The sequence below is a fragment of the Linderina pennispora genome (assembly GCF_002104995.1).
Source record: "Linderina pennispora strain ATCC 12442 chromosome Unknown DL89scaffold_2, whole genome shotgun sequence".
NCBI classification, from domain to species: Eukaryota; Fungi; Kickxellomycota; class Kickxellomycetes; order Kickxellales; family Kickxellaceae; genus Linderina; species Linderina pennispora.
This window is the reverse complement of record NW_024468250.1, coordinates 1,223,963-1,248,940: the sequence shown is the minus strand read 5'-3', so window position 1 is coordinate 1,248,940 and position 24,978 is coordinate 1,223,963. Positions and strand designations below refer to the sequence as shown.

The 24,978-nt window shown below is 53.7% G+C and overlaps 11 protein-coding genes across 11 annotated transcripts; 4 read left to right on the top strand and 7 right to left on the bottom strand.

The window, feature by feature from the left end:
- The first annotated feature begins 3,297 nt into the window (after nt 1–3,297).
- DL89DRAFT_89504 (uncharacterized protein) lies at nt 3,298–4,262 on the top strand. The gene has a single exon (XM_040892217.1). The coding sequence runs from the start codon at nt 3,381–3,383 to the stop codon at nt 4,179–4,181; it is 801 nt and encodes a 266-aa protein (XP_040746519.1). The 5' UTR covers nt 3,298–3,380; the 3' UTR covers nt 4,182–4,262.
- Nucleotides 4,263–4,893: 631 nt separating this feature from the next.
- On the bottom strand, nt 4,894–5,448 carry DL89DRAFT_290921 (coatomer protein; the record flags this gene model as incomplete). The annotated part of the gene is made up of 1 exon (XM_040890146.1): nt 4,894–5,448. One exon carries the CDS (start codon nt 5,446–5,448, stop codon nt 4,894–4,896), a length of 555 nt encoding a protein of 184 aa, XP_040746518.1.
- An 844-nt stretch (nt 5,449–6,292) lies between these two features.
- On the bottom strand, nt 6,293–7,192 carry DL89DRAFT_220713 (dimethyladenosine transferase; the record flags this gene model as incomplete). Its single annotated transcript, XM_040884468.1, has 1 exon — nt 6,293–7,192. The coding sequence occupies one exon, from the start codon at nt 7,190–7,192 to the stop codon at nt 6,293–6,295; it is 900 nt and encodes a 299-aa protein (XP_040746517.1).
- A 593-nt stretch (nt 7,193–7,785) lies between these two features.
- DL89DRAFT_265320 (uncharacterized protein) lies at nt 7,786–8,995 on the top strand. Its single transcript, XM_040886611.1, has 2 exons — nt 7,786–8,405; nt 8,434–8,995. Exons 1-2 carry the CDS (start codon nt 7,860–7,862, stop codon nt 8,521–8,523), a joined length of 636 nt encoding a protein of 211 aa, XP_040746516.1. The 5' UTR covers nt 7,786–7,859; the 3' UTR covers nt 8,524–8,995.
- On the bottom strand, nt 8,495–9,224 carry DL89DRAFT_265319 (cytochrome c). Its single transcript, XM_040886610.1, has 3 exons — nt 8,874–9,224; nt 8,700–8,844; nt 8,495–8,588 (listed from the first exon to the last, which is right to left on the bottom strand). The coding sequence occupies exons 1-3, from the start codon at nt 9,060–9,062 to the stop codon at nt 8,539–8,541; spliced, it is 384 nt and encodes a 127-aa protein (XP_040746515.1). The 5' UTR covers nt 9,063–9,224; the 3' UTR covers nt 8,495–8,538.
- A 139-nt stretch (nt 9,225–9,363) lies between these two features.
- On the top strand, nt 9,364–9,632 carry DL89DRAFT_265318 (uncharacterized protein; the record flags this gene model as incomplete). The annotated part of the gene is made up of 1 exon (XM_040886609.1): nt 9,364–9,632. A coding segment is annotated over exon 1 (208 nt), but the record flags the coding sequence as incomplete, so codon positions are not given.
- Nucleotides 9,633–11,906: 2,274 nt separating this feature from the next.
- DL89DRAFT_255300 (uncharacterized protein) lies at nt 11,907–12,215 on the top strand (the record flags this gene model as incomplete). The annotated part of the gene is made up of 1 exon (XM_040885332.1): nt 11,907–12,215. The coding sequence occupies one exon, from the start codon at nt 11,907–11,909 to the stop codon at nt 12,213–12,215; it is 309 nt and encodes a 102-aa protein (XP_040746513.1).
- Nucleotides 12,216–12,802: 587 nt separating this feature from the next.
- DL89DRAFT_265316 (uncharacterized protein) lies at nt 12,803–13,679 on the bottom strand. The gene is made up of 2 exons (XM_040886608.1): nt 13,499–13,679; nt 12,803–13,459 (listed from the first exon to the last, which is right to left on the bottom strand). The coding sequence occupies exons 1-2, from the start codon at nt 13,542–13,544 to the stop codon at nt 13,263–13,265; spliced, it is 243 nt and encodes an 80-aa protein (XP_040746512.1). The 5' UTR covers nt 13,545–13,679; the 3' UTR covers nt 12,803–13,262.
- A 999-nt stretch (nt 13,680–14,678) lies between these two features.
- Nucleotides 14,679–15,739, bottom strand: DL89DRAFT_320823 (uncharacterized protein; the record flags this gene model as incomplete). The annotated part of the gene is made up of 2 exons (XM_040891238.1): nt 14,679–14,867; nt 15,550–15,739. Coding segments are annotated over 2 exons (236 nt in total), but the record flags the coding sequence as incomplete, so codon positions are not given.
- Nucleotides 15,740–17,946: 2,207 nt separating this feature from the next.
- On the bottom strand, nt 17,947–18,403 carry DL89DRAFT_265315 (uncharacterized protein). The gene has a single exon (XM_040886607.1). The coding sequence runs from the start codon at nt 18,392–18,394 to the stop codon at nt 18,110–18,112; it is 285 nt and encodes a 94-aa protein (XP_040746510.1). The 5' UTR covers nt 18,395–18,403; the 3' UTR covers nt 17,947–18,109.
- Nucleotides 18,404–19,824: 1,421 nt separating this feature from the next.
- Nucleotides 19,825–21,564, bottom strand: DL89DRAFT_265314 (sterol-binding-like protein). The gene is made up of 2 exons (XM_040886606.1): nt 21,396–21,564; nt 19,825–21,360 (listed from the first exon to the last, which is right to left on the bottom strand). The coding sequence occupies exons 1-2, from the start codon at nt 21,416–21,418 to the stop codon at nt 20,319–20,321; spliced, it is 1,065 nt and encodes a 354-aa protein (XP_040746509.1). The 5' UTR covers nt 21,419–21,564; the 3' UTR covers nt 19,825–20,318.
- Between the last annotated feature and the right edge of the window lie 3,414 nt (nt 21,565–24,978).

Genomic DNA, 24,978 nt, shown 5'->3' with positions numbered 1-24,978 from the left:
CTCGTGTCATGGCACACGTCACCGTTGGTGGCCGCCCCAGAGAGGCTTAGCGTAAGTCTGCTGCCTAGGTCGCTATTTTGGAACAGACCCGACAGATCGTCACGCAGACTGCTGCCACGCGATGCCGCTGGGTGCTCGCTAGGCGTCTGCCGCAATGTCGATGCCTCAATCTCGGGGTCTGCTGCCTGTGGCTTGCGGAACTGCACTATGCTCATTGGCCCCAGATGGTGCAGTAACTCGAGCTCGCTGGTCTTTAGCAACCCATCGAACATACGGATATTGCCTATCTGCCCCGAGAACGACCTCGCCAGACCATCGCCGTGCCGAGCTGCTAGCTTATCGGCATCCGACCGACTGCCAGGCACAAAAGCTGGCGACCCGCCAATATAGCATGACCGGTACTGCAGTGGCTCGATAAACGGCAACGAGCCCTTGTACGTCTGCACGCCATTTAGGTACACGTGCAGGTTCGACGAGCCAAACGGCGACCACCCGCGCTTTGGCGGTGAATAGCAGATGCTAATCGAGTGCCACTGCCCAGGACGCACCACTCCCTCGGAACACCGCACGTGGTGCATTGCTCCATTGAAGCCCACCTGGATCTCAATGCCCTGCGAGATGTAGTTATGTGTGACCACCAGCATATCTCCGTTCACCGCTGCCAAATACAAGACGGTGCCTGACGTCGGTTTCGGCTCAACCTCGCTGAGTTGCGGCAGCGCTGCCATCGACGACTGCCGTGTTGCTAGCGCTGAGCTCTGCTGCAACGAGACTGTGCTGTGCATGGGCTGTGCCAATACGTGCTGCGGCCCAGTAGAGACTATCCGGTCTGGGCTTATCCACGCGCTGAATGTGAAGCCCTTCTCGGATATGCGATTGAAGTGCGGTGCAACTATCGCTGCTGGCTGACCATCGAAGCTAAAGAAACTGCCGCCTACCTCATGCCGTGCGCTTCCTAGTAGCACCTTGGACAGCATACGCCGAGCTGCCAACGTATACTCGGCGGACTCGTCGCTATCCAGCAGTGCAGCATTTGCGTCGCCTGGCCCTGTTGCTAGCGTGCGGAAGATAAGCTTCAGATCGGACGCACGCATCGATCGACCCAGCACCCTCACTAGTAGATGCCCAAGCGCCTTCAAGTATGTGCTGGCCATTTGCCGCCGCCGTTCGCAATCCGGCGATTGCTGGGACAAGTCAACAAGTAGGTGCTGCAGGGACTCGATACACTGCCGGGCTATCGAGCTCTGCGAAAGCCAGTACTGCGTACGACCATTTGCCTCGCACCACCGCCCAAGGAACCGCAGGACTGGCCTTTTCTCGCCCATGTCCAACCGCTCGCAAACCGTCAGCAGTGTCGGAATCCACTTGTGGTCCACTACCAATGTCTCCCACGACCGACATGTGCTTGGATCAGCCAGCCCAGACATTAGCGACAGAACACCATTGGCAATTGCTGGCCGCGCAATCCCCGGGCATTTGATTAGAGCCGCCACACAATCATGGATGACTTGGTAGCCGCTGAGCTCAGAGAACATCTGTACGTGCGACGGGGACCCATGGATTAACAGTGCAACAAGACACATGCATTCGCCGAGCATTGCGCCCAACGCTGTGCCCTGCCTACCCTTGCTGTCAGTGCGGCGGCTGCTGCTGTTGATGCTTGAGAATGGCGACCCGTCGTTTTCCTCGGGTCCCACACCCAGTGTGCCAGCCAGCTGGGCCAAACTCAGCAGTTCTTCCAACGCGCCACACCCTACAACCAATCTGTCGCACGTCCTGAACGCCCGCGAGGAGACTGTAAAGTGGCCATGGCCCGGAGTAATGATACACGGTACGCATGTAGGAACCCTACATGCCGGTCAATGAGCGATGGAACTACTGAGGTCGTTTGCCACCAAAAGCATAGTCAGCCCTGTCGACCACTTGTGGGCTGAATTCAGCCGCTGCTGCTGGTCGACATCAGCTCCCGCTATTGCTTGATCGCTGAAGGCCATAGCTAGCAGCCATTGCAATATCCCGGTTGAGACCTCAACCGCTATGTCTGCCAATACTCGTGGTGCACTGGACAACGCCTCCGAAAGAATATCCAAGCATGTCACGGGCACAGAGGCTTTGTGCATTTGCCAGACCACCCGCTGCACAGCTGCCAAGGAGTCCTTGCAAACGCCATCGTCCCTGGACACAACTAGTACAGACCCCACGAGAAGGAGCGCGACTTCGCCTGCAAACCGCTCAACCCACTCGGCTTCCCGCGCTCGATGTTGACGGGGCCGTCAAATTCCACGCGCTCTCCTCAGGCAAACTGACGATGGACAGGATCATCGACGCTGGGCGAGACAATGGCATCGTCCCGCCTCTGCTCATCAAGTGCAATGCATCCATGGCGGAAATGCCATCAAAAGGTCTGCTGCGCCTTGCGTTTCATGCAGCAGTATTTGGAACTTGCTAAGATGCACCCATGCTACCAGCAGCAAAGCCTTGTGCTGCAAAATATGCAGACGTACTGCTCAATGAGCCGCATGGCAGATCCGATGAACTCGCGCTGAGGAGCTTGGCAAAGATTAGTTTGCAGGACGATGCTGATAGCAGGCTGAGGCCTCTGCGAGTCCATCCGACGGTGATGACTGGGTTATGAGCCACCCAGCTAGCGAGAACAGTCCGCTGCAATGTGGCCTCAACTATAATCCGGTGTGCGCCCTGTCCGGCAGCAGCTACATATAAACACAACTCTACAGATCCTGCCGATCAGCAGGGCATTCCATACGTCGGCTCCAATGATAGCCTAAAGCCTGTCTTCAACGTAGCTGGATTCACTGGCAGCAAGCACAGACTCCACAGGAACCGTACATATTCTGCTAGTATCACGAACTGCGTGTACTTTGAATCCTTCTTGGCCTACCACCGGCCCAGATTTGCTGGCTGATAAAATCGACGAGCCCGGGTTGTCTAGATTCATGACTAGCAGCTGGTTGACTGTCAGCATACTGGATTGGACCACCCATGGCAAGGTCGGCGCCGTTGACGATTCACGTGCGATATGTGCAATGAGCGTCGACAGCATCCGCCGCAACCGCGTATCGGGGATCACTGCATCATCAGCGCCCAGGCACTGAGCAACTGCTATCAGATCCACAGCCAAATCGTCAGACCGTGCGCCAATATCGACCAGGCTCTTACGCCTGATAAAGTCCCGTATCCAGCGAGAACCCCTTGACCATCGCATAAATCGCCCTCAGCCCCTCATAGCCAGCTGCCAAATGGTCTTTCTGGCTAGCCGAGCGTGCCCGGAACATTGGGATGTCGATCCGAATATAGTCTGACGTCCGCTCCATGGACTGCTGCCCACAATTCCTCTATATGTGCCTGCACGCTGTCGCTCCATGACCGGCCCTTCTGTCTCTGTACCTCGGCGACCAGTAGTATCAGCCGCCATGCGATATACGATTCATCGGCGTCGAGCCAGCCTATCGATTTGGCGATCGTCTCGATTACCTTGCATCTGCGCGATCTGCTGGTCGTCGAGTCCCCGCGAGACCAGGATCCCGCCCATCGCGTGTACTAGTGCCAGCACCACAGGGCTGAAATGGGTGCGCGGTGGCGACGAACCCAGCATCTGCCACAGCTTCAGCAGCTCACGGAACACCCGCTCAGAACTGTCCTGTGGATCAATCACGTTGACGTCGGTCAGGGGCTCTGGCAGGGTTGGTGTTACAAGGTACGCGGCGAACTGGGCATCTGGGTCGAACAGCACGACACAGGCGCCAAGAATATGCTGCAGCAGCATGCCCATCAAAACGCCGGTGTCTGTGCGTGGCCCAGGCACGCCCTGCAGCTCACTTTGCCAGTCACACGTGCGGATATCTCTGACCGTCACCTCACTGGCAGCCTCACTGCTGATGAACGGGTTGATATTACGCCTGTGGATGCCTGCGAGTGCCACACTGAGCGTCTGCAGAACCTCATGGTGCAGCAGCACACGCCGGTTCTCTGCCCCTTTACTCGCCCACGCAACAAACTTCAAAACCAGCATTGCGCGCTCCAGGCTCTTGTCCGCTACACTATCGGTATGCAGAAGCCAGCATGCCTTGAGAGCGGCAGCCAGCGCGCTGTGCACGGCAATGGTCACGCGGGATGGTAGAACCGCACACGCCGTGGCCTGCTCCTCCGCAGTGTGTCTGTGAGGAACCCGTGGTTTCGCGCGACCGCTGAACCCAGACCGCTTCAGAACGGCGAGTAGCAACTACAGTAAAGACACTTGTCAGTATTCTATGAAACACCTGCGCATGAAACAGCCTCCGCATATGGCTACTTACCTGCCAGCTGTCGTCACTGGCAATGCTCCATGAATTTGTGTCCAGCGCGGTCTGCAGCGCGTCGATATTCCACACCGTCGAGTCTTTGGCGGTGCGTGTCGTCTTCTGGCACTGCGTGCAGTCGCCTGCCCCAGCGTGTTTGCCGTCAGTCATTTGCCAAAATTAGAGCTGTTCGTCTGTACGAAAGAAGTGGCGGTAGTGATAAGTAATGAAGGAATAGAAGGCTGCGGGTATACAAATAAAACACAGGGCTATAAAAGGTGAAGAGAGAGAAAAGAAAGAAGCGGTGCTGGCCGAAAAGCTGGCAAAAGTACTCCAACCTGCTCCCAGCCTCGTCACTCGCCCCCCGCACACCCAGACACGTACATATATGCCTGCGGCCAAGAAGCTTGGCAACCCACTGATCGATATTGGCGCAACAAGCTCCAGCCAGCCGGGACCAAAGCCTGCAACCTATGCGCAGCTCCTGTAACCACTGGATAACACTACCGAGTGTATGTGCTTTCTTACATTCCAGCCTCACGGCTCATGGTTTAAAAAAGGAATATACGGAAGAAATGGATCAGAACACTACGTCTGCTTATCGGAGCAGCGCCAGGTTGAAGCGCTCCTTGGCCTGCTTGTATGCGTCCATAAGCGTCTGCTCGTTGATGTTTGACAGCGACACGTCAATTGTGTCCGTGCCGCGCTTCGACACATGCGACGCAATGACATTCGGGTCCGACTCCAGCGCGATGCCATCATCAATCGTCTCGTCGAGCGCCAGCACGATCATGTCCAGGTTATCAAGCACGCTGCGCTTGTCGACATTGTGCTTCAGCAGAATCGAAACCGCCTCGACAAACCCGTTCAGCACCGAGCCCAGCAAAAGCTCGTTCTCCTCCGGATCGCCCACCAGGTAAAAGTACACGTCCGACACGTACTTGAACAGCACCGTCTGGCCGTCGTACAGGATCACCTCGCTGTTTGACTTGCGCGTCTTTGCAAACAGGTCCTTCTCAAACGTTGCCTGCTCCTTGGGCGTCTTGTAGCTTTGCTGCGTCGACCCGCGCGTGTAGTACTTGGCTATCAGCCGGTTGCCCTCGCTGTCGAGAATAATGAGTGCGCGCGTCGTGTAGAGCGTCAAATTGGACATGCTTGGTGGGATGGCTTTAAGAAACAGGTGTTGAATGCGAGGAATGAGGAGAAGCCGAAAAAGGATGTCGAGATGTGCATTCCACCGGCTTGCTGGCCAGCTTGGGTAGGCGAACGTGGCAGCAGCTCGTCTGGCCCGATGTGGCTCGCCGGCTCGTTCGGCCAGGATGGCTCGCCCCTCTCCTGCTGGCTCTGCGGAAAACAGGCAGCACCATGTCATCAAGTGCCGCCTCCTCGGCAAACGGTATCTGGTGAGGAATGAGTGCAGCCATTGGCACTCACCAGATCCACATTTGTAACAGAGCGGAGAGGGTGGTACTGGCGACATTCCGCCTTTGACGGAACTGCGCTAATGTGCCGCTGCCCGCACTGTTGCTGGCGTTCCGCGGTAGAACCAGCAGGCACAGCCATCCCAGCTGCGTGCGGCGAGTCCGAGGCTGACAATAGCCGCTTATAAGCAGTCTACCAATGCTCTTCCATGCCTACCTTTATTCACCACTATTATCGACCTTCCTTCCAGCTGTAACATCACTTTAGCCAATACTCAGTCCCAAATGTCTGCACACGACACGCTCACACCGGTCGACACCGCCAGCACTCTGGTCGAGCTGAACCGGCAGCACCACCATCTACGACATCACCACCAGGGCGAGGACAGAGCTAACCCCGGCGATAGCACAATACCTGGCAACTACCGCCATGGCGGGCGACTGGCTAGCGGGGTCAGACATGCAGTTGAGGCCATCAAGAACCTGCCCATGAGCTCGGTGGCCGAGTCGATCTCAATGCTAGTGCACCGCTAAGCAAATATCGTTTGTGAGATGTAATAAAAGGGCTTTTGTTTTCTAGCAGAAGTGGATGTTGGCGTCGTGGAAGGCCACCAGCAGCTTCATAAAGTCGTCGATATCCATCTTGGCTGCACGCGTCTCCGTGAACCCGGCACTGGCTAGCACGCCCAGCACCTTGCCCTTGATGTCAAAGTCGTCCTCGACCATCATATCGTTGGTGGCACAGTACGTCTTGTAGTTCTTCTCGAGCATCTCCATAGTGGCAGTCGACTTGAAGTTAGCGGCAAGCGTCTTGTTCTTGCGCGAAAACGCGATGCGCACAAGGCCATCCCACTCGTTAAAGTCAATGGGTGGCGGCGGGTTCAGCGGCTCGATCTTGACCACGTCGCTCTCGACATTGGGCGGCGGCTTGAAGTTGTTCTTGCCTACCTTCATTACATGGCTGACCTTGGAGTACAGTTGGCAATTGACTGCCAGGCGCCCGTACAGCGCATCGCCGGGCCGCGCAACCAGCCGCATCGCGAATTCGCGCTGGAACATAAGTACAGCGCACCGGAAGATTGGCCGGTGGAACAGCAGCTTGAATGTCAGCGGCGACGAGATCTGGTACGGCGTGTTAGAGATGCACACGTCAAAGAACGGCAGATCGCGCTTCATAACGTCGCCGTGCAGAATCTCCAGCTTGTACTGGAACGGACCACCCTGAACACGCTTCGTCAGCTCGGCTGCCAAGCGCGCATCAGCCTCGCACGCAATCACCTTCTTGGCCTGCTCCAGGATCTTCACTGTCAGGTTACCGGTTCCTGGACCGACTTCCAGTACTGTGTCGGTCTGCTTCAGACGAGCTTTGTCAACAATGCCCTGCGAGACCAGCGGATTGATCAGAATGTGCTGGCCCAGGTCCTTGTTGAACATTGGGCCAAAGTGCCGTGCGTTGTCGCCGCCATCGCCACCCATGGTCTTGCCCTTGGTGCCGCGCTTTGCTTTGTCGTACGGCTGGGCGCCGATCGTCTTTGGTCTGTTGGTCGCCGTTGCTGCCGACTCCTGGTTGCGTTTCCGCAGCTGCTGCGTAGTAATTTTGGGCATGGCTCTGTTGAAGTAGAAATATAAAAAGGCGAACTGTGCAGAAGCAACAGTGGCGGCTTGCAAGCTGTCATGAAAAAAATAAAACAAAAAATTTGGATCCCAACGAGCACTGATCGTGAGGGTGGCTGATTAGATATTCCCTGATCGATCGGCCAGGCGCCTCGTGATTGGGGACAATGGCCCTCCATCCAACAACCAAGGCTGTCACAGCAAGCCAAAATGTGGCAGCAAGCCAAAATGTAGCAGCAGGCCGAACCAAGCATTGCATGTGTGCAAGAGCATCTGGGATCGGGTCATATGTCTGGATGTATATTACGCTGTTGCCCCTCCCCTCTTGGCTCGGCAGCGCAGCACGTCTTCCCTCAGGCTAGCCGCCTTTTGTGCTGGGTCATTGTCGCTGTGTACCACAATGTGGAATATACTTGTGCGGCTCTTGCTGAACAAACCAGGTCACTTGTCCCACATGGCACTCCCTCTCTCCTGTGCCATTCAGCGTTCCTTTTCACTCAAAGAGACAACCAGGCAGAAATATCAGCGGATGGGGAAAGATAAGAGCATTCGCAGCAAGGGCAGCAAGAAGGGCCAAGCCCAGGACAGCGTGCCAGAGGATGTGCCAAGCTCGCTTGTGGCCTCACCGATCCCACGGCAACCCAAGGACTTGCATCCATGGCTGTCTGTCCCTGCATACAAGGAGCTGATCCCACGCTGCCAGCACCTGGAGAAGCGCGTGTTCCCAAAGTCCGAGGCTATGGATCTGGCCAGCGAGCTGAAAAAACCCAACCAGTTCCTGTTTGTTGTCTTGCGGCGCACCAATGCTGGCAACATTGAGCTGCTAGCCTACGGCGTCCTTGCTCTGTCGCGAATTGACCGCACCGCACGGATCTCAAAAATCTGTACGGACCCGGCATTCAGGCGGCAGGGTGCAGGCAGGCTGGTTGTCCGCAGCATGCTGGGTGCGCTGGGCGCATGTGACGTGGAGAGTGCAGAGGGGCACAATTGCCCAACAATCCCGCTGTCAAAGTACGTGTTCCTGCCAACCACCATGGAGATATGTGCGGTGCAGCTCCATGTGGACAAGGCACGGGTGGAGGCGATCCAGCTGTACACTCCAGTGCGGATTTGGCGTCAAGACGGTGGTGCCCAACTATTACGCCGAGGGCCGCGATGCCCTGCTGATGACAAGAGGCATTGATTGTATGTAATTGTTAAACAAGACGCTAGAACAGCTTTTTGCGCTCGGACTCCGCCTTGACATAAGCGACGACATCTACCACAAGAATAAACGAGTGGCCAATAGCAGCGAGTTTTCTAGTACATGCAATACAGCCCATGTTCACCACCCCCATGCTCAAGACACCCCTCGCCAACCCACCCTTACCTCTGATATCGCTGTCTCGCTGGAACCCTTGAAACACCATTTTATTCCCCGGAATGTACCGCTTGGGCGAGCGCAGAAACTCCGCCATGGTATCTTCAGACCACAGGACTTTGGAGCTTTTCATCGCCGGCGTGTACGCATAGCCCTCCACCGTGCCAGCCTTTTGCCAAACACCTGCCAGAGCGACGGCCCCGACTTGTTGCATCCAGGCGTCACTGTGTGGCAGAGCCCGCAGCGCGTACGGAACAGCCGTGCTCCTTTTGCCATATTGATCTCTGATCCATCGGCTGCTGGCGATCGAGCACCGCTCTGCTCGTGTGGCGGCGACGGCGGCGATGATGGCGACGGCGGCGACATGGGCATCGAAAACGCAAAGTGTAGGAAAAGGAGGCGTGACAGCAAAGAAAAATATCGAAAAACAGAGAATGGAAAGCAGTGGGCAGCGAGCAAGTGTCGGACCACTTGGACCTGGAGCGGTTCAACCATAGTCGGGCTGTGCACCAGCTTGGCGGTATAGCGCCTGGGGATAAAACGGGCGCTGCATTTTTTATTTACGCCCCACACCTCACTAATTTTTCTTGTCCCCCAAGCACATTGGAGCGCCTTCCACATATAGGTCCAGGAAGCATCCTTGCGGCACCAGCCAACCTCAAAATCACCCTATGCTCTCGCTTTCTCAGTGAAGAACTCCTCGCCGCGCCCGCCCTTCAAATAAATTACACATGATGGCCACACTCGCCCTGCCAGTGCCGACCAAAAGGTCCGTGCGGTTCAAGCGATTTTCATGGAACCAGGCACACGACGGCTCATTCCCGCCAATATCCAAGACCGCCAAATCACCAATCCCGCCATCCATACCACAGCTGCCCACCAGCAATGTGAGCAAGCCAGCAGGCAGCAATGGCGTGCAGCAGGAGACAGCGAAATCCGTAAAAGATATGGTCGTTGTGTGCGAAAAGCAAGCAAACAATGCCACTGCGAAACAGTACGGCAAGAAGCGCAAGGTAAAGTGCAAAAACACTGGCATGTGCGGAGCACGTAGAGCACTCAGCGTTTGCTAACCCACCACCCCTCTGCTTGTAGCAGGTGTTTGTCCGTCCCTTCTGGGACGATGAAGCAGGGCTCCTGCCAACGTCCACGAACGATGACTCGGAGAAGGATTTCGAGGCCATGCTCAGCGAAATGCAGAGCCTGAAGGACAACCCGCCTGAACCCAGCTCCCCTGCCAAGGCAGCAAAGAAGCGCCGAACCTAGCAGCTTAGTGTCTTTATGTAATTCAACAATAAAAATTCAAGGAAACAGTATTTTGTTGCCCTAGGCGATATGTGCCCTTCTGTGGTTCTAGCAGCAGCAACTGCAGCAGTGACAGTGGTGGTGGTGGTGATGATGACCGTGGCACTCCTTCTTGGGCGGAGGTGGAGGCGGGGCCGGCTTGGGTGGGGGAGGAGCAGGCTTTGGCGGCTCTTCCTTCTTCTTCTTGGCCAGGCAGCACTCACACTTGCCGCATGTGCAGCATGTCACCGACACGACGTACTCATCGCCCTTCTTCACTGCTGGCACGAACGCCTTCGGGTACCACTGCAGGTGCTGCTCACGCTCGGCCAGCTCTTCGAAAAATCCGCCTTGCTTCCAAATCGCCATCTAAAAGGTGACAGGTTAGTCATAAGCTCATGATGCACTGAGATCCCTGTGTCACAGGAGACATTAGATGGCGCCGAGTATGAACACATATGCACCCATTTTTAGCAGAGGTCCACCTTCCGCAGTCCCATGCCAAAACAAAAAACAACTGATGCCATGTCGTCGTACCTGTATAAATGCAAATACCCGTGTTTCTTTTGTGTCAATAGGAAACCTGCTGGACTGCTACTTTTAATTCCGTCGTGGGTTATTTTACAGTCGCCTACAATATGCCCCGCTGTCTTTACAAGAAATATACACGTAGAGGATAGTATGAAAGTTGAAAATAAAAGACACGGGCTGTGGAAGAGAGATAAAGAAAAGAAAGTAACTGATGCTGTTGCGCGCGGCTCTAGCGCCCCCTCCTTTTTAAATGACCCTTTGGCAGTAGCGTCCCTGTCGAATAGAGTTCCCTTCCTCGCTTCATGACTAGTGCGAATCACGAAGGGGAGCAACCAGCGCACTCTACTCCCGACCCGCCTGCTCGACCGTGTACTTTTTTGGGCCACATACTCTTAATGCACATCCTGGCCCACTATACCAGCCCTGGCCACATGCTGTATCCGCACAAGATCTTCGCCCTTGATTCGCTGATTGCGTGCATCGCTTTCGGCAGAAAAACAGTGGGTCCAAGCATGAGCAAGAAGGCGGGTGGGGAGCCGCCGGGTATAAATGACCCGTGGACATTGAGCCCGGTGCTTGGCTGCATTTTCTTGTATCCCGAGACAAGCACAAGGCAGCGACACGGGGTGGCCGGTGGGGGAATGCCATGGGAACGTCTGCGCCTTGCGGCCAGGCTTGATTTCCTCACCATCCGAATACATGACCTTCTCGGTGAACGAGCCCTGCCGATGCTTTTCAACCCCAGCAAGCACCCGGCGAGTAGGAAAGGATAGCAGACTCCCCCAGGCAACTGCCCATGCTGCATGTGCATTGCATTCGCCCTGTGGATGTCATACCAGGGCTGCATCCACCGCTCCATCCCATGCCCTAGGGCTATTATCTGCCTGGGCCGCTTGGGAAAGGATGCAGCTTCGGTTGTGCATTCTGTAGACATACAATGCCACCAAGAATAATCCTTGTTAAAACTGCCAGCACCATATGTCACGAGAATGCTATGTACAGGATGTGGCCGTGGTCAGGAAAAGGAGACGTGATATCGCAAGCCAAGCCTTGTGGATTGGAGCCAGCCAATCCACTGATTCGCTGTCAGCTTCTTTCAACGCCGTTTGCAAAAAGCACACTCGTTGTCTATTACCGATGGTAGGAGGGGAGTTTGTGATTTTGTATAACTTAAAAAATGACTAGTGGAAAGTGCTTACAAAGAAGAGTTTGAAAAGTATAAAAACAAAACAGGGCCAGCAGCGACGGTATTTTAAAAATAGGGGCGCGAAAATTGGCAGTGAGCGCTTAGGGAGAGGGCTGGACTGCGGAAAATTTAGCACAAACGCTCGGGCCCACAGCAATCGCTTAGTGGTGGTGATGGCAGCAGCAGCAGCTGTAGTTCGGTGTGTAGTAGAAGCACGAATGGCGAGCGGCGGCCTCACGAGCCTGCCGCTCAGCCTCCTCGGCAGCCTTCTTTGCACGGATCTTCTTGCACTCGTCGCAGATGCAGGTCTCGACTTTGTGAGGGACAGTGATGATGGTGGAGGTGTATGTCCCGTCAGTCATGTTGAAGTGGACCGGGTGGCTAAGGTCGTTGTCGAAGGTAATGTAAGGCATTTTTGGGTATTTGGCTTGGTAGTTGTGGACTGGGTCAAGTGGAGGAAAGGATTTGGTGATGAGATAAAGAGAAAAGGGTCTGCTTGGCGGATCGGACTTGAGCCTTTTAAATGATTCCTGGTGGTGGGCAGGATACATGGGGAAAGGGGTTGATGACCCACCCCCCAACTTGTCAAAAAGAATTACTGGCCAGCTGAATACCCCTTTTCTAAGCCATTATGTGCGTGCTTTGCAGCGGCCAAATGGAAGGAAAACAAGCAGCTATTTCAAAAGCTATTTCTGATGTCTGACTTTCTCCAGAAAGTCCATTTTGGCATGCAATGACGAAGATGCGAATAACTCTTTGCGCGTGGCTGCCAGCCCAGGTTAGTCTCCTTTCGCTTGCCTTCAGCGGCATGTGCTGGCAGTGCCAAGCCAGGCATTCGCCTCCATCTCGGGCACATTTGGCCACCCGTACTCTTTGCTCGGGTACGTGCCCAAAAATAAAAGCTGACCCTGGTCAGCTCGGAAAGCTGACAACCCTGACTGACAACCATTGCAGGGCCAAAATAAGGCGTGCTGGCTGCCAAGTGCCTATACTGGGCACGGGGGATCGACCAGAGAGGGCCATGCTGGCAGACAGCAGTTTCCGGTTTTGCGCCCGCCAGGTAGTAAATACAAGATGCATAATGTAAAGGACACGTCTTTTATTTTTCACAATAGCTCTCATCACTGGAATGGTAGGCTGTCATGGCACGGTAGGGTACCCGCCTAAAAAAGAGATGGTCGACCCCCCTTTGGCCGCACTATGCCAATTGGCGGTAGATCATATGTTTGGTGGGGGAGCGCGTTCACGATTGAGTTTCCGATTACACACATGATATGAATTCCCAGCACACTCTTCCTGTCAGTGGTATTGGCTGGATGGCCACAGCCCATTGTGTCCTATGTTGTGCCTTATGTTGTGCCGACGCGCCTCCATGTGTATATTTAGGCAGCTGGAATCCTACCACACATGGATTTTCCGTGTTGGCACTGGTTGGCAGACCCAATAAGCTTGTTCAATCCCTCGATTTCAACCTTCAGCCCCGGTACTCTTGCTGCGGGTCTCTTGCATTATCCCTACCGCAGCACACCGAGCCCACACCGCTGACAGTGAGCGAGGGATATTTTGCTGGAAAATCAGCACCTGCCCAAACTAGGAACGCATATATCAATTTGGAACAGCGCATTGTGCGCATCCCAGACCCAGGAAGGATAGCGACACTGGCGTCTATCTACATAATGCTGCGACCAACCGCTGGCTGCTGCTGCTGACTGCTGCGGAACTTCGGCGCCCAACAACGTTGCTACCACCGCGGTTGGAATTAACCAAGGGTCTCACTGATTGTCGCTATCCCAAAAAGGAGCAGGAGAACCAAAATCAGCCTTGCAGCAAGAAAAAGCTGCGGCACACGCTAGCATAATGCTCGTCCAGTCTTGATTTCTTCTGTGTCAGCATTATTGTCAGCTGCGGGGCGCTCTTCCTTCTCATAGTTATTCCCCTTGGCAGATGTGAGGACTGCGGAATGAGTCAATAATTTTATACAGAAAACTTTGAGAAATAGAAAAAGAAAAGAGAATGAGGCTGCCAGCTGCCTGATTCCGGGAGTGCAGGCCGCAGCTAGCGGTCAAGTGAGGTCCTAGCCGGCCATTACCGGCAGGGTAAAAAAGGTAGCTTCGGGAGGCGCACTGAGAAGACCGTTTGCCGACAGCGGTTGCCTCTCCACAGCGCTCCTGGCGGACAGACACAGTGCCATGACGGAGTGTGGAGGGGTGAGTGAGAGGGTGAGAGTGAGTGGGAACGAGGCGCTGCAGAGAGACAGAGAGGCGAGTGTGAAGCAGCGCCCCCCTCGCGTTACAATTATTTTTCATTCAGCCATCGAGCCGAGCAGACACCAGCGGTAACCTCACATGCAGTGGGCGAAGTTTGTGAAGAAGCTTCCACCATAGCAGGGCACCTCGCGCTTGTAGTTGTTGAAGGGGCTCCATGATGACGCGAACGGTGAGAAGCGCACAGGGACGACAGCGCTGCAGTTGGCACAGCCGCACTTCTGGGCAGCAGCCTCGGCGGCCTTCTTCTTGGCTGCCTCCTCGGCCTTCTTCTTCGCGCAGTGCTCGCAGGGGCATGCCTCCTCGGCGGCCTTCTTCTTTGCTGCTGCCTCTGCCGCTGCCTTGACGCACGATGGGCAAGCGCACTTCTCTGCCTCAGCCTTCTTCTTGGCTGCCTCAGCTGCTGCCTTCTTGCAGGTCTCGCATGGGCAGGCCGCCGCTGCCTTCTTCTTTGCCTCTGCTTCGGCCGCTGCCTTCTTGCAGGCCTCGCATGGGCATGCCTCAGGCTGCCTTCTTCTTTGCCTCTGCTTCAGCCGCCTGCCTTCTTGCAGGCCTCGCATGGGCAGGCTGCCGCCGCCTTCTTCTTCGCCTCTGCCTCGGCCGCTGCCTTCTTGCAATCCGCGCATGGGCATGCCTCGGCTGCCTTCTTCTTCGCCTCTGCTTCGGCTGCCGCCTTCTTTGCTGCTGCCTCCGCCTCGGCCTTGCATTGATGGCAATGGCACCCACCGCAGGTCTTGGGCGGAGCTGGGGCGGGGGCTCCGGGCTTGCGGATGACAAACGTCTGCTCGGACACGCTGAGGTTGATTGGCAGATCGGTCCAGTCATCCGCGTCGCACTTGTAGGTCACAACCGGGAGACCCTCCTCGCTCTCAAAGTAGGGTGTCTTGTGGAGTTTGTAGGCCATTGTGTCTTGTTCTACATCGAGGGGGGCCGCATGTTAGTGATGGTGTTGAGGGGTAGTGTGCCACACCGAATACATGCATACGCGTCGGCCAGTTGGATGCTATAGTGCGCTTCTTCAAAACATCGCAAAGCCGTGCTTTCTCGCGCGCAAGACCGCTCTAGCTGCAGTCTTTTTATTATTATTGCACTCTTTCTGGTGCATGAGGACCAGGTATTGTTAACGAACCGAGTGGTGCCAATGCAGTACATGCATGGATCGACAGGTCTGCACAAAGCAATTATGTAGTCGGTGGGGTGTCACTCGGAAAAAGAACCAACAGATGCGCCTGTGTGCATGGAGAGCTGCTACTGCCAGCCCAGCCCCGCACAGCTTGCTCGCAGAACAAATAGTTACGTGTAAACTACTGCACTGCTATTAACCTGTGAGGTGCAAATATACTTCTTCGGCCAACGTGCATGTCAGCGACATAGAGTCGGGGGAGAGAAGTAGAGGGGGCAAGTCAGGGAGGAAAAGGTGTGCGCAGCTGCATTCACCGGCGAGGAGGATCTGCAATGTGAGAAGCGCGCTAAGGCGAACAGGCAGAAGTCGAAGCATCGGTGCAAGCGTGCCCAACCGCAAAGAATGCAAGCGCAGCCGTTTGCCCGATGATGTCGACAGCAGCGCATTGGTAATGAGAGAGCCCACGGAACTTACCTAGCTGTAGTTCTTGCTGCGAGTGTATTTATGTGATGATGGTGTATGGACTTGGGCTCTGGGAACTGAGGACCGGGTATGCTGCTTGTAGCTGAGTAGTGGTGCAGAGCTTGTAATCCGCTGGTTTGTGTACTGAAGAAGTAATAGAGAGAGAGAAAAGGCGGTGTGGAGTCTGGTGTGGATAAGAAAGCAGGAAGAGGCGAGAGGTGGAGACGATGTCCTTTGGGCTGCTTTTTATAACTCGACTGAGGAGCTGGCTGCCAAGCACTTGCTTGAAAATGCAAGGGGGGAGGGACCGCGAACCCATGCTACTAACCCGCGATGAACAGAATAAAAATCATCCCCCGGCTGGCCGCTGCCAGGCCATCAAGCAAAGTGCTTTTTGTAGCAGAGGTGCAAAGTGTGAAGGGTTAAAAACCGCTATATGCACAATTCCGAGTGGTGACCAGCCTCGAGTGACACGCTGCGGCGAGAAATGCACAATCACGATGGTCACCCGGCATGATGGGTTATTTCTTATTCTGCCAGCACTTTCGCAGAATAAAACCCGCTCTGGTCACCCTTTTCCCTTTTGATGCAGAATTAGCAACCTAACCACAAGCCAATCAATTCCCGTTCGCAGGTGGGCAATAATAATCGCGAATGCAGTAACCTAGCAGAGGCATTCGCGGATCCGCAGACATAGCGCGTGGTGGTGGCCTCCTCCGACTCCACGCCGGTGACATACCGCCAGCCATTGCCCCTGGTCACTCGGCTTCAGTCGGGTTACACGCTGGCTGGTAGATTGCGGCTGTGCCAGAGCAAGAAACCGCCAAAAATGAGGCTTGGCTGGAGGGAGAGAGGGAGAAAAGGGGAGGAGCACTCCTGTCGCGTCGCGCATTCTTCAATGCCATCCCTCCTCTCTGTTGCACTTGTTCTCTGGCACGTCTAAATCAGCCACACTCTCCTCCTCGCTTCATTGTGCTCCACACAAAACACTAAAACACGCACCCCATATAATGTATCTGTGTGTATCTGCACTATATACACGTTTTACGCGCCGGCCCGACCTTTCACTCTACCCACGCACTGATGCAGCAGCCGGGTCGTAGCATTGGATCTAAATATAACTGCGGACCAGCACTGCTGCTCCTTTTTTGCGTGAAAACAGGAGGCGTGTTTTTGCATCTGCTATCTCAGTGACCATGAATGCGCAATCAGAAACCGCCTGTGAATGTATTCACATCCCTTTTGCGTATTCACAACTGCCGCACTGTGGCCAAGACTCGAGTCCAGCACAGCCCGTTTCTGACTCCATAGTGGAGAGAACACGTACTTTATCTATCCCCTATCCTTGATGTTGGGCAAACGGATTTGCAGATGGTTTTATTTCCTCTGCACCCCTCAGGTATAGTGGATGCAGACCCATGTAGGAATATGTGCGCTCTGACAAGACGAATGTCTGAGCGCACGCAAAGGATTTGCCCTGGCATTGGAAAAAGAAGGGCGGCGATACTATCCACAGAGGAAAATCTATGCAGACTGGGACATGGACATCGCCGATCGGTGCATAGGACGGGGTCTATCCCTTTTTCCAGCAGCGTCTTAGCGCACAGCTGATTTTTTACTTATCCATCTTGTGCATACATTGGTTCACAGATTTCACAGGGAAGGAAATTGAATGCCACTATAAAGTGCCGAGTAAAGTGCGTGGTTTGCTCCACCTGTACGCGGACTGGGTGTAATCCAGGCTCTGCACGCGTCAGCAGCTGAAAAAGCTCGCCCATTCATTTAGACTGGAGGCAGTAAGCACGCCTCTATTTTCTGTCTGGTTCCGCTCGTCTGTGGTCCGCATTGGGGAGACCACCGCAATTTATGATGAACGCATTCCAAAAAGCTGGTGTCAACGTCAATCTATTTCTCGGACGTAGCGACGACCACACTGCCCGCCTGTGAGCAGATAATTCAACCTACATCTTCGCGCTCCATACGACAGCTGCTTAGACAAAGAGCAGACAGGCATGGCGTTTATAAGAGCAATTATATAAGAAATGGGCAAACAACGCTAGGCGGTGGGCAGCTTATTTTGGACCCCCGACAGCCCTCAGTAATCGACCGCAAGAGATTTGCAGAAAGAGGAGGGATGGGCTTGGGTAAGCGAATACTCCAGCATGAGGCTATTTTCTTTCAAGGGCACCACTCTTTCTGGCTGGTCCGCCGGTTGCCCTTTGCAGCCATACACCTGCTATTGCAAACACAGGCTTCGATGTGTGTCCTATTAATACATTGTGCATGTCTCTATATCCGATTTGCACATTCGCACATTGCTACCATGACCAGCCAGCTATTTGATGTAGTGTGTCAGCGTAATTTATTTTTGAAAAATGCAATGCGCGGCAACAACTGAGTCAAAGGAAGGTATCGGGAGAGGAGGCTTGTGTGACAATGCTCGCCAAGAGAGTAGAGTGGAGCATTAGGTTGGTGTGGTTGGATGATAAATGGGCCAGAGTGAAACTGAGGAATCTGGGGTTATCCGTGAAAGAAGCAGATCCAGTGGCGCCCACGCCTCACTGGTAACCGCTCAGTGGTGGTGGCCGCAGTGTCCGTGGTGAGGATGGTGGCAGTGATTGGTGTGGCTGCAGCTGCATGCCATGTGTCCGTGGTGGCCATGGTAGTTATGTCCGCTAAAGGTGGTCTTCCAGCTGTCATATTGCATAACCCAGGCCTCCTCGTTGTGCTTGACAGTCTCCTTGGATGGCAGAACAATCTTGTACTCATACTCTCCGGGCACAAGCGGAACAGTGAGCTGCGCGTAGCCATGGTCGTGGTGGACAGGCTTTGGCACGTTGCAAACAGTCCAGGTCATTGTATATGTGTAGGATGGTGGCTTGTATATGTAAAAGTGCAAGATGCTATAACTTAGATGCGTAGAGGTAGAAGAAGGGAAAGGGGTGAATTGCAAAAGGGCTGATGTTGAATCCTTCGATCCCTGCCTCCCGGCTGCCTTTATATAGGAGAGCGCTTGTAAGGCGGCCAAGTGCTATTCAAAAACTGAAACAAAAGCTTTTGCATTTTGGCTGCTGCTTGCCAGACATTATCTGAAGGGAGGCGTGCTGTCAAAACGCGAGACAAAAAGTAAACATACTGCGCCAAGCAAGAGTGTCCGCTAAAATAAAGTGACGACTTGCACATGATACACGACATGTCTTCTCCCAGGCCACATTGGGGGGTGTGCGGTACTGGGGGTGGTGCATCCAGCCCCTCCCCTCACCCTCCCCCTTTTTCCGGTATTTATCTTGCCATATACCGTGGCAAACTTGAGTGAGAGACAGACACCATCTACTGGGCAAGAGCAAACAAGTGGGAAATATCATCCCGCCCCATCAATTTCCGGTGTCATTGAGCAGCAGCAGTCAGCCTCGGCTACGCCTACCAATCCTCAAAAGAATGGCTGCCTCTCCTTTCTACCCGATAAACTGCACTGGGCTGCCCGAACTGCAGCGTCTTTATTTTCTTGGCTTATTCCTAGCCTTTGCGAAAGCAATAATACCGCATTCTGAAAATGCGAACGCCTCTCTTTTTGGTATTTACTTTGCCGTGTGGCATTCGCCGGATTCTATGTGATATTGTTCTGGCGGCTCTATACCCCGCCTATCGAGAGTAGGAATACCGGGCAAGGGATACCACTTATCCATTTTTTGACTACTCAATCACCTCAGCGCCGAGGTGGTTGCCCTATGCTGCCGTTCCGGGTTCCACTCCACTTCTCCCGAGCCATACAAGTCGCAGAAAAAAAACACACGCCTGCCTGCATTTTGCCACGCGCTGATTTGCATGACGACGTGTTATTATGCTGCAAACACCAACACATCGGCTCATGTGGTGTCCTTGCCAAAAATACCTATGCCCGAATGCACAATGGGGTCAAGTGAGGCTGATTGCGTGCCTGACCTCTGCCAGCAAAAAGGGATCAATCATTCTGAGATACGCTTGTGCCAAAAAGACTCGACAGTGGGATGCAGCAGCAGATACCCGGTTGTGTCTTGCAGTGTCTGGCAGTGTCTGGCAGAAATTTTGCAGCAAGATGATGTCGCCAAAAGTCACACCGCTGTGTTCCTCTTGAGAAAGATTGTTCAGTGCTATGAGCACAGGTGTCAGATGTGCATTCGCTGGGCACTTTTCGACTAAATCGGAAACGGTGCCATGTTGGCTACTAAAAATATATCCTCAGAAGTCAACAGCAAAGGCTGCTGTCCTTGCAATAGCGCAAAGGCCGCAATAGAGCCATGTTGGCATGGCCACACTGTAGGTGCCAGTCGCTAGCGCTTACTAGCTATAGGTGCCGGCTGGTGCTATGTGCAAAAAGCGGTAGAAAGAGCTATGGATGCCTCTGCGACCAGACCCCGGATCAGTACTGGGGGCTCGTCATACGGACAGTTGCTGAACGTGTTTACACGCTATGCATAGAGGTGTGGGTAGCGTGCCATACATGTAGACCTCAGTAGCTGAAAGAGTTCTGCCGGACAAACGGCTAACTACAAACGAGTGGCTTGATTTGTCAAGGCTGCCAAACACCGGCTATCATACACTACATTGCCTTCACAGCCGGCTTCATTCACAAGTGGCAAGTGCCGATAAATGGCTGCGATCAGCCTAGCGGCTGTATAATCGGTGGTGATAATCTCTGCAAAGTGAATGGCTCAGGTGAAGGTTCCGAACCGGGTCTAGCAGCAATGCTGGGAGACGCTATGCGCCAGAAAACGATATATATTAAAGTGATGATACGGCGGTTAGAGCTTGGCAGCCGGCTTGGCAGCCTTCAGGACGTTCTCGAGCTTCAGAGCAAGCATCATGTTGCCCTTCGTCTTGAGCTTGCCACCCATGAACGCGCTCTGGCCAGTGATCTTGCCCGAGGCAAGGTCGACAAAGTCCGAGTCCTTGAGGGTCAGCGTGACACCGGCGGTCTTGTTGTTCTTCTGGGCAGTGCCAACAAGCACAGCGTCGGAGGCAGAGGCGCCAGGCTTCAGGTTCAGCACCCACGACTTGATGCCTGCGGGTCCGTTGAGGTCGATCTGGAACACAGCGTTAGTTTTCTTGAGCAGAGCCTCGCGCTTGGCATCGTCCGATCCAAGCGTCTTGTTAATCTGAGCAATAATGGCGCTACCCTGGTAGCCCTCGACAGCAATGGGCTCGGCAGCAGCGGCAGCAGGGGCGGCAGCGGCAGGGGCAGCAGCAGGCGCCGGGGTAGCAGGCAGCTTGGCAGCCAGGCCCTTGAACCGCTTGAGCAGGGGCTCCAGCTTCATGCCCAGCATCATGTTACCCTTGATCTTGACTTTGCCGCTCATGAACTCGCCCGCAGCCGTAGTCTTTCCCTCCGAGATCTTGACAAAGGTCTCGTCTGTAAGCGTGATGCTGATATCGGGCTTGGGCTGACCCTTAGCCGCAGCAGCCTCGGTCGTGCCGTCGGTGACCTTACCGGCCTGCTTCAGGTCGACGACAAAGTAGTGCTTCTGGCCGTCGCTGTTGGTGACCTCAAAGGCATACACAGCCTTGGTCTTGGTGACCTCCTTCTTGCGCTCCTCAGCCGAGAACGAGTTGAGCACGGCCGTGAGCTCGTCGATGATAGCGCTTGACTTGAAACCAGCAAGAGGCATTGTTTGAATTGGAGTAAATGTGTAGGTGGAAGGGAGAACTGAAACGCTAAAAAAAAAATACAGATAGAGACAAGGAAAGAGAGTTGTATCCGGGCGGGGTTTCTTATTGTCCTTTACCAATGCCATTGCCAACGCGCGGCGCACTCCTTTTAAACGGGGCTGCTGCTTGCCTGCGTTGCTAAATGGAGTGCAGCGGGGAAGCAGTGGAGAGACAGTAGCAGCGATGGGCGCGGCATTTTTGACCATTTCCTTTCTGAACTTTCTCACGTGCACTAAATGCGAAGGAACGTGCTTGGGTTCTGGCTTGCTTGGTGCCTGGTTTCCATAGAAAACTCAAGCTACACGGCTGCTTTCACATGCAGTGGCAACGACTCCTCTATATGACTGTTGCGGATGCGCATGTGAAACGGGGTACCAAAGAGGTAGACCACTTCCTCCGGTAGTTTTTGGGAGAGCGCGAAAAATATGTAAGAGCTGCTGCACCGTCATATGAAAATCAGCGCATCCTTCGCCCTTAACGTGCTCCGAAGACAACAGATTGCCTAAATAGCTCTAGGAGACGAGCACCTGTCGTTGGAGAAAATAGACAGCTGTGTCAGGCTGAAGGGGTGGTGAGCACTTGCCATCATCTCTATGTGAAAAGCGTATTCAGGGTAAAGGAATCGCCAAGCTGACAGATGTCATGATGGAATCCCTGACTGGCATCATCGCGCTCATGCCCAAGCTTGGTGGAGGCTATATTCACATGGAAGATACTAGAATTGCTCTGCTCGCGATGCGAGCTCGGCTGCTAGTCAGCATGGGTTGACACGTCGATAAGGGCATCACGGCGAACCGGTCATTTGAACGTGTCGGATGGTTGTTGGTGCAATGGTGATCATGATCATTTCCCATCTTGATTGCCTGCTCAGCGCAGACGTTTCAGGGCTGGTTCGCTGCTGCTGGCAGCAGAATCACCTGCAGCTGGTCCACGCCTCTTGTGCGGGTTCTTTGTTGCAGGGGTGGTGCCAGAAGTATCGGCAGCAATGGCCGTAGAACGACAGAACCGTTCAGGAATTCTGCCTGAATCAAAGAGTGACTGGAAAATGAGCCTGAAGTTTAGAACTGCTGCGAGATCGCGGTTCAAGAGCCGAGACGAATAGGCCCGCCTGTATTGTGCCATGGCCCGCTTACATGACTCGCTTGTACAGCGGAGAAGGCCATGGCACTTCACAGTTGGGTTCTTCGATCTCTGGTAGGGCCGCGGATTGGGAACATGCCGGAATGTCTGCAGTGACTTATCGCAGCAGAACGGGCACACCGACGATGTCCGGAATTCGTCGATCAGATAGACTTCAAAGCCATGGTGCTTGAACTTGTCGCGCCATCCCTTGCCACGAATCGGCGCATGGTGCCGGGCCATCGGCGCACTCCCATTGCCCATGATCAGCACTGGGTCTGGACCGAACTTGCTCCGGAGTTTCGCGGCAAGCCTGTGGTCTGCACGGGCCTGGTTCATGAATGAATCAAGGCGCAGCTTGCGGTGAAGTGGGTACACCTTGGGACTGGTACTGACACCTGGATGGACCTTCCAGCGCCTCTGATGCTGCTTGTTTGACTTAGTGGGCTGCTGCTCTAGTAGCCTTCGCGCTGTCATCGTGTTGGCATAAAACGGTGCTAGGACACACCGCACAGATGCACGGGCAGCAACGTAGGCACGGAATTTTGCTGGGCTAAGGCTCCGGCAGCAGTGCTTGGAAAGCTCAGCCTCTGCTCTGCGGACAGCATCTTCTGGGACTTGATCCTTTGTATCCCAACGAATCCTGTCATAGTGGCGCAGCTTGAGCTCCCTATTGCGCTGCTGCCGTGTGTAGCGGTAGAGCATTTTTTTCACCCTCTTTCCCATTGCTGCTATTTTCGTGCATCATGTATAGCAAATCGCCCCGACCTGGATCGATGAATACACAGCGGCCTTTCAGATTCTGCAGCTCTGGCTGTGGTATTTGGTGGATATAGCAACAGTCAGCTGTAGCATCAGCATCTACTGCAGCAACAGTCAGCTGTAGCATCAGCATCTACTGCAGCACCAGTCTTAGGTACCTTGTCTTGTAACAAAATGCATATCGTTACACCATCTGTTGTCACCATCCCGTGGAATTTTCTATCACCATGCGCCTTAAATGGCTTTGATGTTAGATCTGCGACCCGGCCCCATACATCCCACACAGATTGTATGATCCCTTGGACCGGGTCGTGTGCACAGACTGGGGGTGCTGGTGCATATGCATTGTTAAGTGCTGCAACAGTGTCTGCTGCTGCCGCCGATGCAGCAGCAAGCGAATCAGCCGCTACTGCTGCAGTTGCTGCAGTGGCCTCTGTTTCATCTGATGGCATCTTCGCTGCTTCGCGTGCAGCCTTCTTGGCTAAGTTTTCGCTTTTTTTTCTGCTGCTTTCCTTGCCTCTGTTGCTGCCCTCTTTGCTGCGTTGATCTTGGTAACCTGCTCACGGGTTTTCGAAACAAACACCCGCTTGATTATTTGCTTGTCTAAGCGCACATGGCCTGGGATCCATGATGTCCGCAGAGGCAAGCATTGGGGAGGAGACTTGCCAAGCTGCTCATTCTCGATAAGCTGGCATAGGCGAATGTATGCACGCAGATGCTTAAGTGGATTTACCTTGGCATCATAGTATCGGCTGTCTTTAGCGAATCTGTACTTGGCATCATAGGCATTAAGGACTGGTGCCAGCTTGTTGTAGATTGCAAGCATCGGTGGGGTGAGCACACTGAGATCAGGGCGCCTAGAGGCAACTGCCTGGCGGAGCTTCTGTGCAGGTGTATAAATACACACTTGGCATGCATTATTTAACTCAGCCTTGGACACATTGCCCATTGTACTGTGCAGTGTGGTTTTGCGGCTGCGAATATCAATCAATTTGGCCAGAATCCGCTGTAGGCAAGTGCCATAGTGCAACACAATGTTGTTCTTGTATGCTGTTAGCAGCTCGGTGTCAACATATGTCGCTACCTGATTCATTTCACGTACGCCATGTAGCTCGATATCGCCATTATGTAATAGATAATCATAAATATGATATCTAATTACATCACCGAAATCTGCGCTCGACAGTTCTGGCCGGTCCTTCCGGTTGACGAAATCCTCGGCAGATATGACAGTCTTCGCCTTCAGGTTGCGATAAATAAATAAATAAATTGAACGAAAAAACCCCTTTTTCACAAATATTGCAGGGTCAAAGGCATCATCGTCAGCTAGTTGATGGAGTAATATCCATCGTGCAAGCAAGTATGTATGCTCTTTGATGATATTGACGCTGTGTACAAATTGCTCTAGGCGGGGCAACATAGAATCACGGAAGCCAATACCACCAAGTGATGTCTTTATGACAGTAGTGCTGCGGGTAATATTCATTTGAGAAATTCAATAGGCAAGTAAGAAGAGAAATGATGCTGTTCAGTTTTGCTGTATTGCGTATGCATAGCATTAAGAACTTTTTATTAAAGATTTTCTGGCTTGCATGGTTCTTGGGGCCCTTAGCACTGATACAGTCTCTTGAATCAGTCTATACAGACTGGGTCCATTGTGGCCCAAATACTACTGCTTATGCATATTCATATGACAAATTAATTTGTAAAATAAACCCACAAACTTTGCATGACTGTTAGAAGAGCTACATGGCCTTATTCAATAGGTGCTCATAAATATCCTAAGAGTGTTGCGCAGCCAGTGATGACCACCATGATGACACTATGGAAGTTATCAGGTCGACCGATACTGAGAGCAGCTCTTGCGCTGAACCA

Coding starts and splice junctions, on each gene's coding strand:
- DL89DRAFT_265314 (XM_040886606.1), bottom strand. CDS start 21,418: ATGCCGCGCCCATCGCTGCTACT. Junction 21,361..21,395: donor CCGCGCCCATCGCTGCTACT/GTCTCTCCACTG, acceptor CACTCCATTTAG/CAACGCAGGCAAGCAGCAGC.
- DL89DRAFT_265319 (XM_040886610.1), bottom strand. CDS start 9,062: ATGCCCATGTCGCCGCCGTCGCCATCATCGCCGCCGTCGCCGCCACAC. Junction 8,845..8,873: donor CGGGGCCGTCGCTCTGGCAG/GTGTTTGGCAAA, acceptor GGCACGGTGGAG/GGCTATGCGTACACGCCGGC. Junction 8,589..8,699: donor GCGAGACAGCGATATCAGAG/GTAAGGGTGGGT, acceptor TTCTTGTGGTAG/ATGTCGTCGCTTATGTCAAG.
- DL89DRAFT_265316 (XM_040886608.1), bottom strand. CDS start 13,544: ATGCTAGCGTGTGCCGCAGCTTTTTCTTGCTGCAAGGCTGATTTTG. Junction 13,460..13,498: donor TTGCTGCAAGGCTGATTTTG/GTTCTCCTGCTC, acceptor ACAATCAGTGAG/ACCCTTGGTTAATTCCAACC.
- DL89DRAFT_265320 (XM_040886611.1), top strand. CDS start 7,860: ATGGGGAAAGATAAGAGCATTCGCAGCAAGGGCAGCAAGAAGGGCCAA. Junction 8,406..8,433: donor TCCATGTGGACAAGGCACGG/GTGGAGGCGATC, acceptor TGTACACTCCAG/TGCGGATTTGGCGTCAAGAC.
- DL89DRAFT_89504 (XM_040892217.1), top strand. CDS start 3,381: ATGACCGGCCCTTCTGTCTCTGTACCTCGGCGACCAGTAGTATCAGCC.
- DL89DRAFT_265315 (XM_040886607.1), bottom strand. CDS start 18,394: ATGACCTGGACTGTTTGCAACGTGCCAAAGCCTGTCCACCACGACCAT.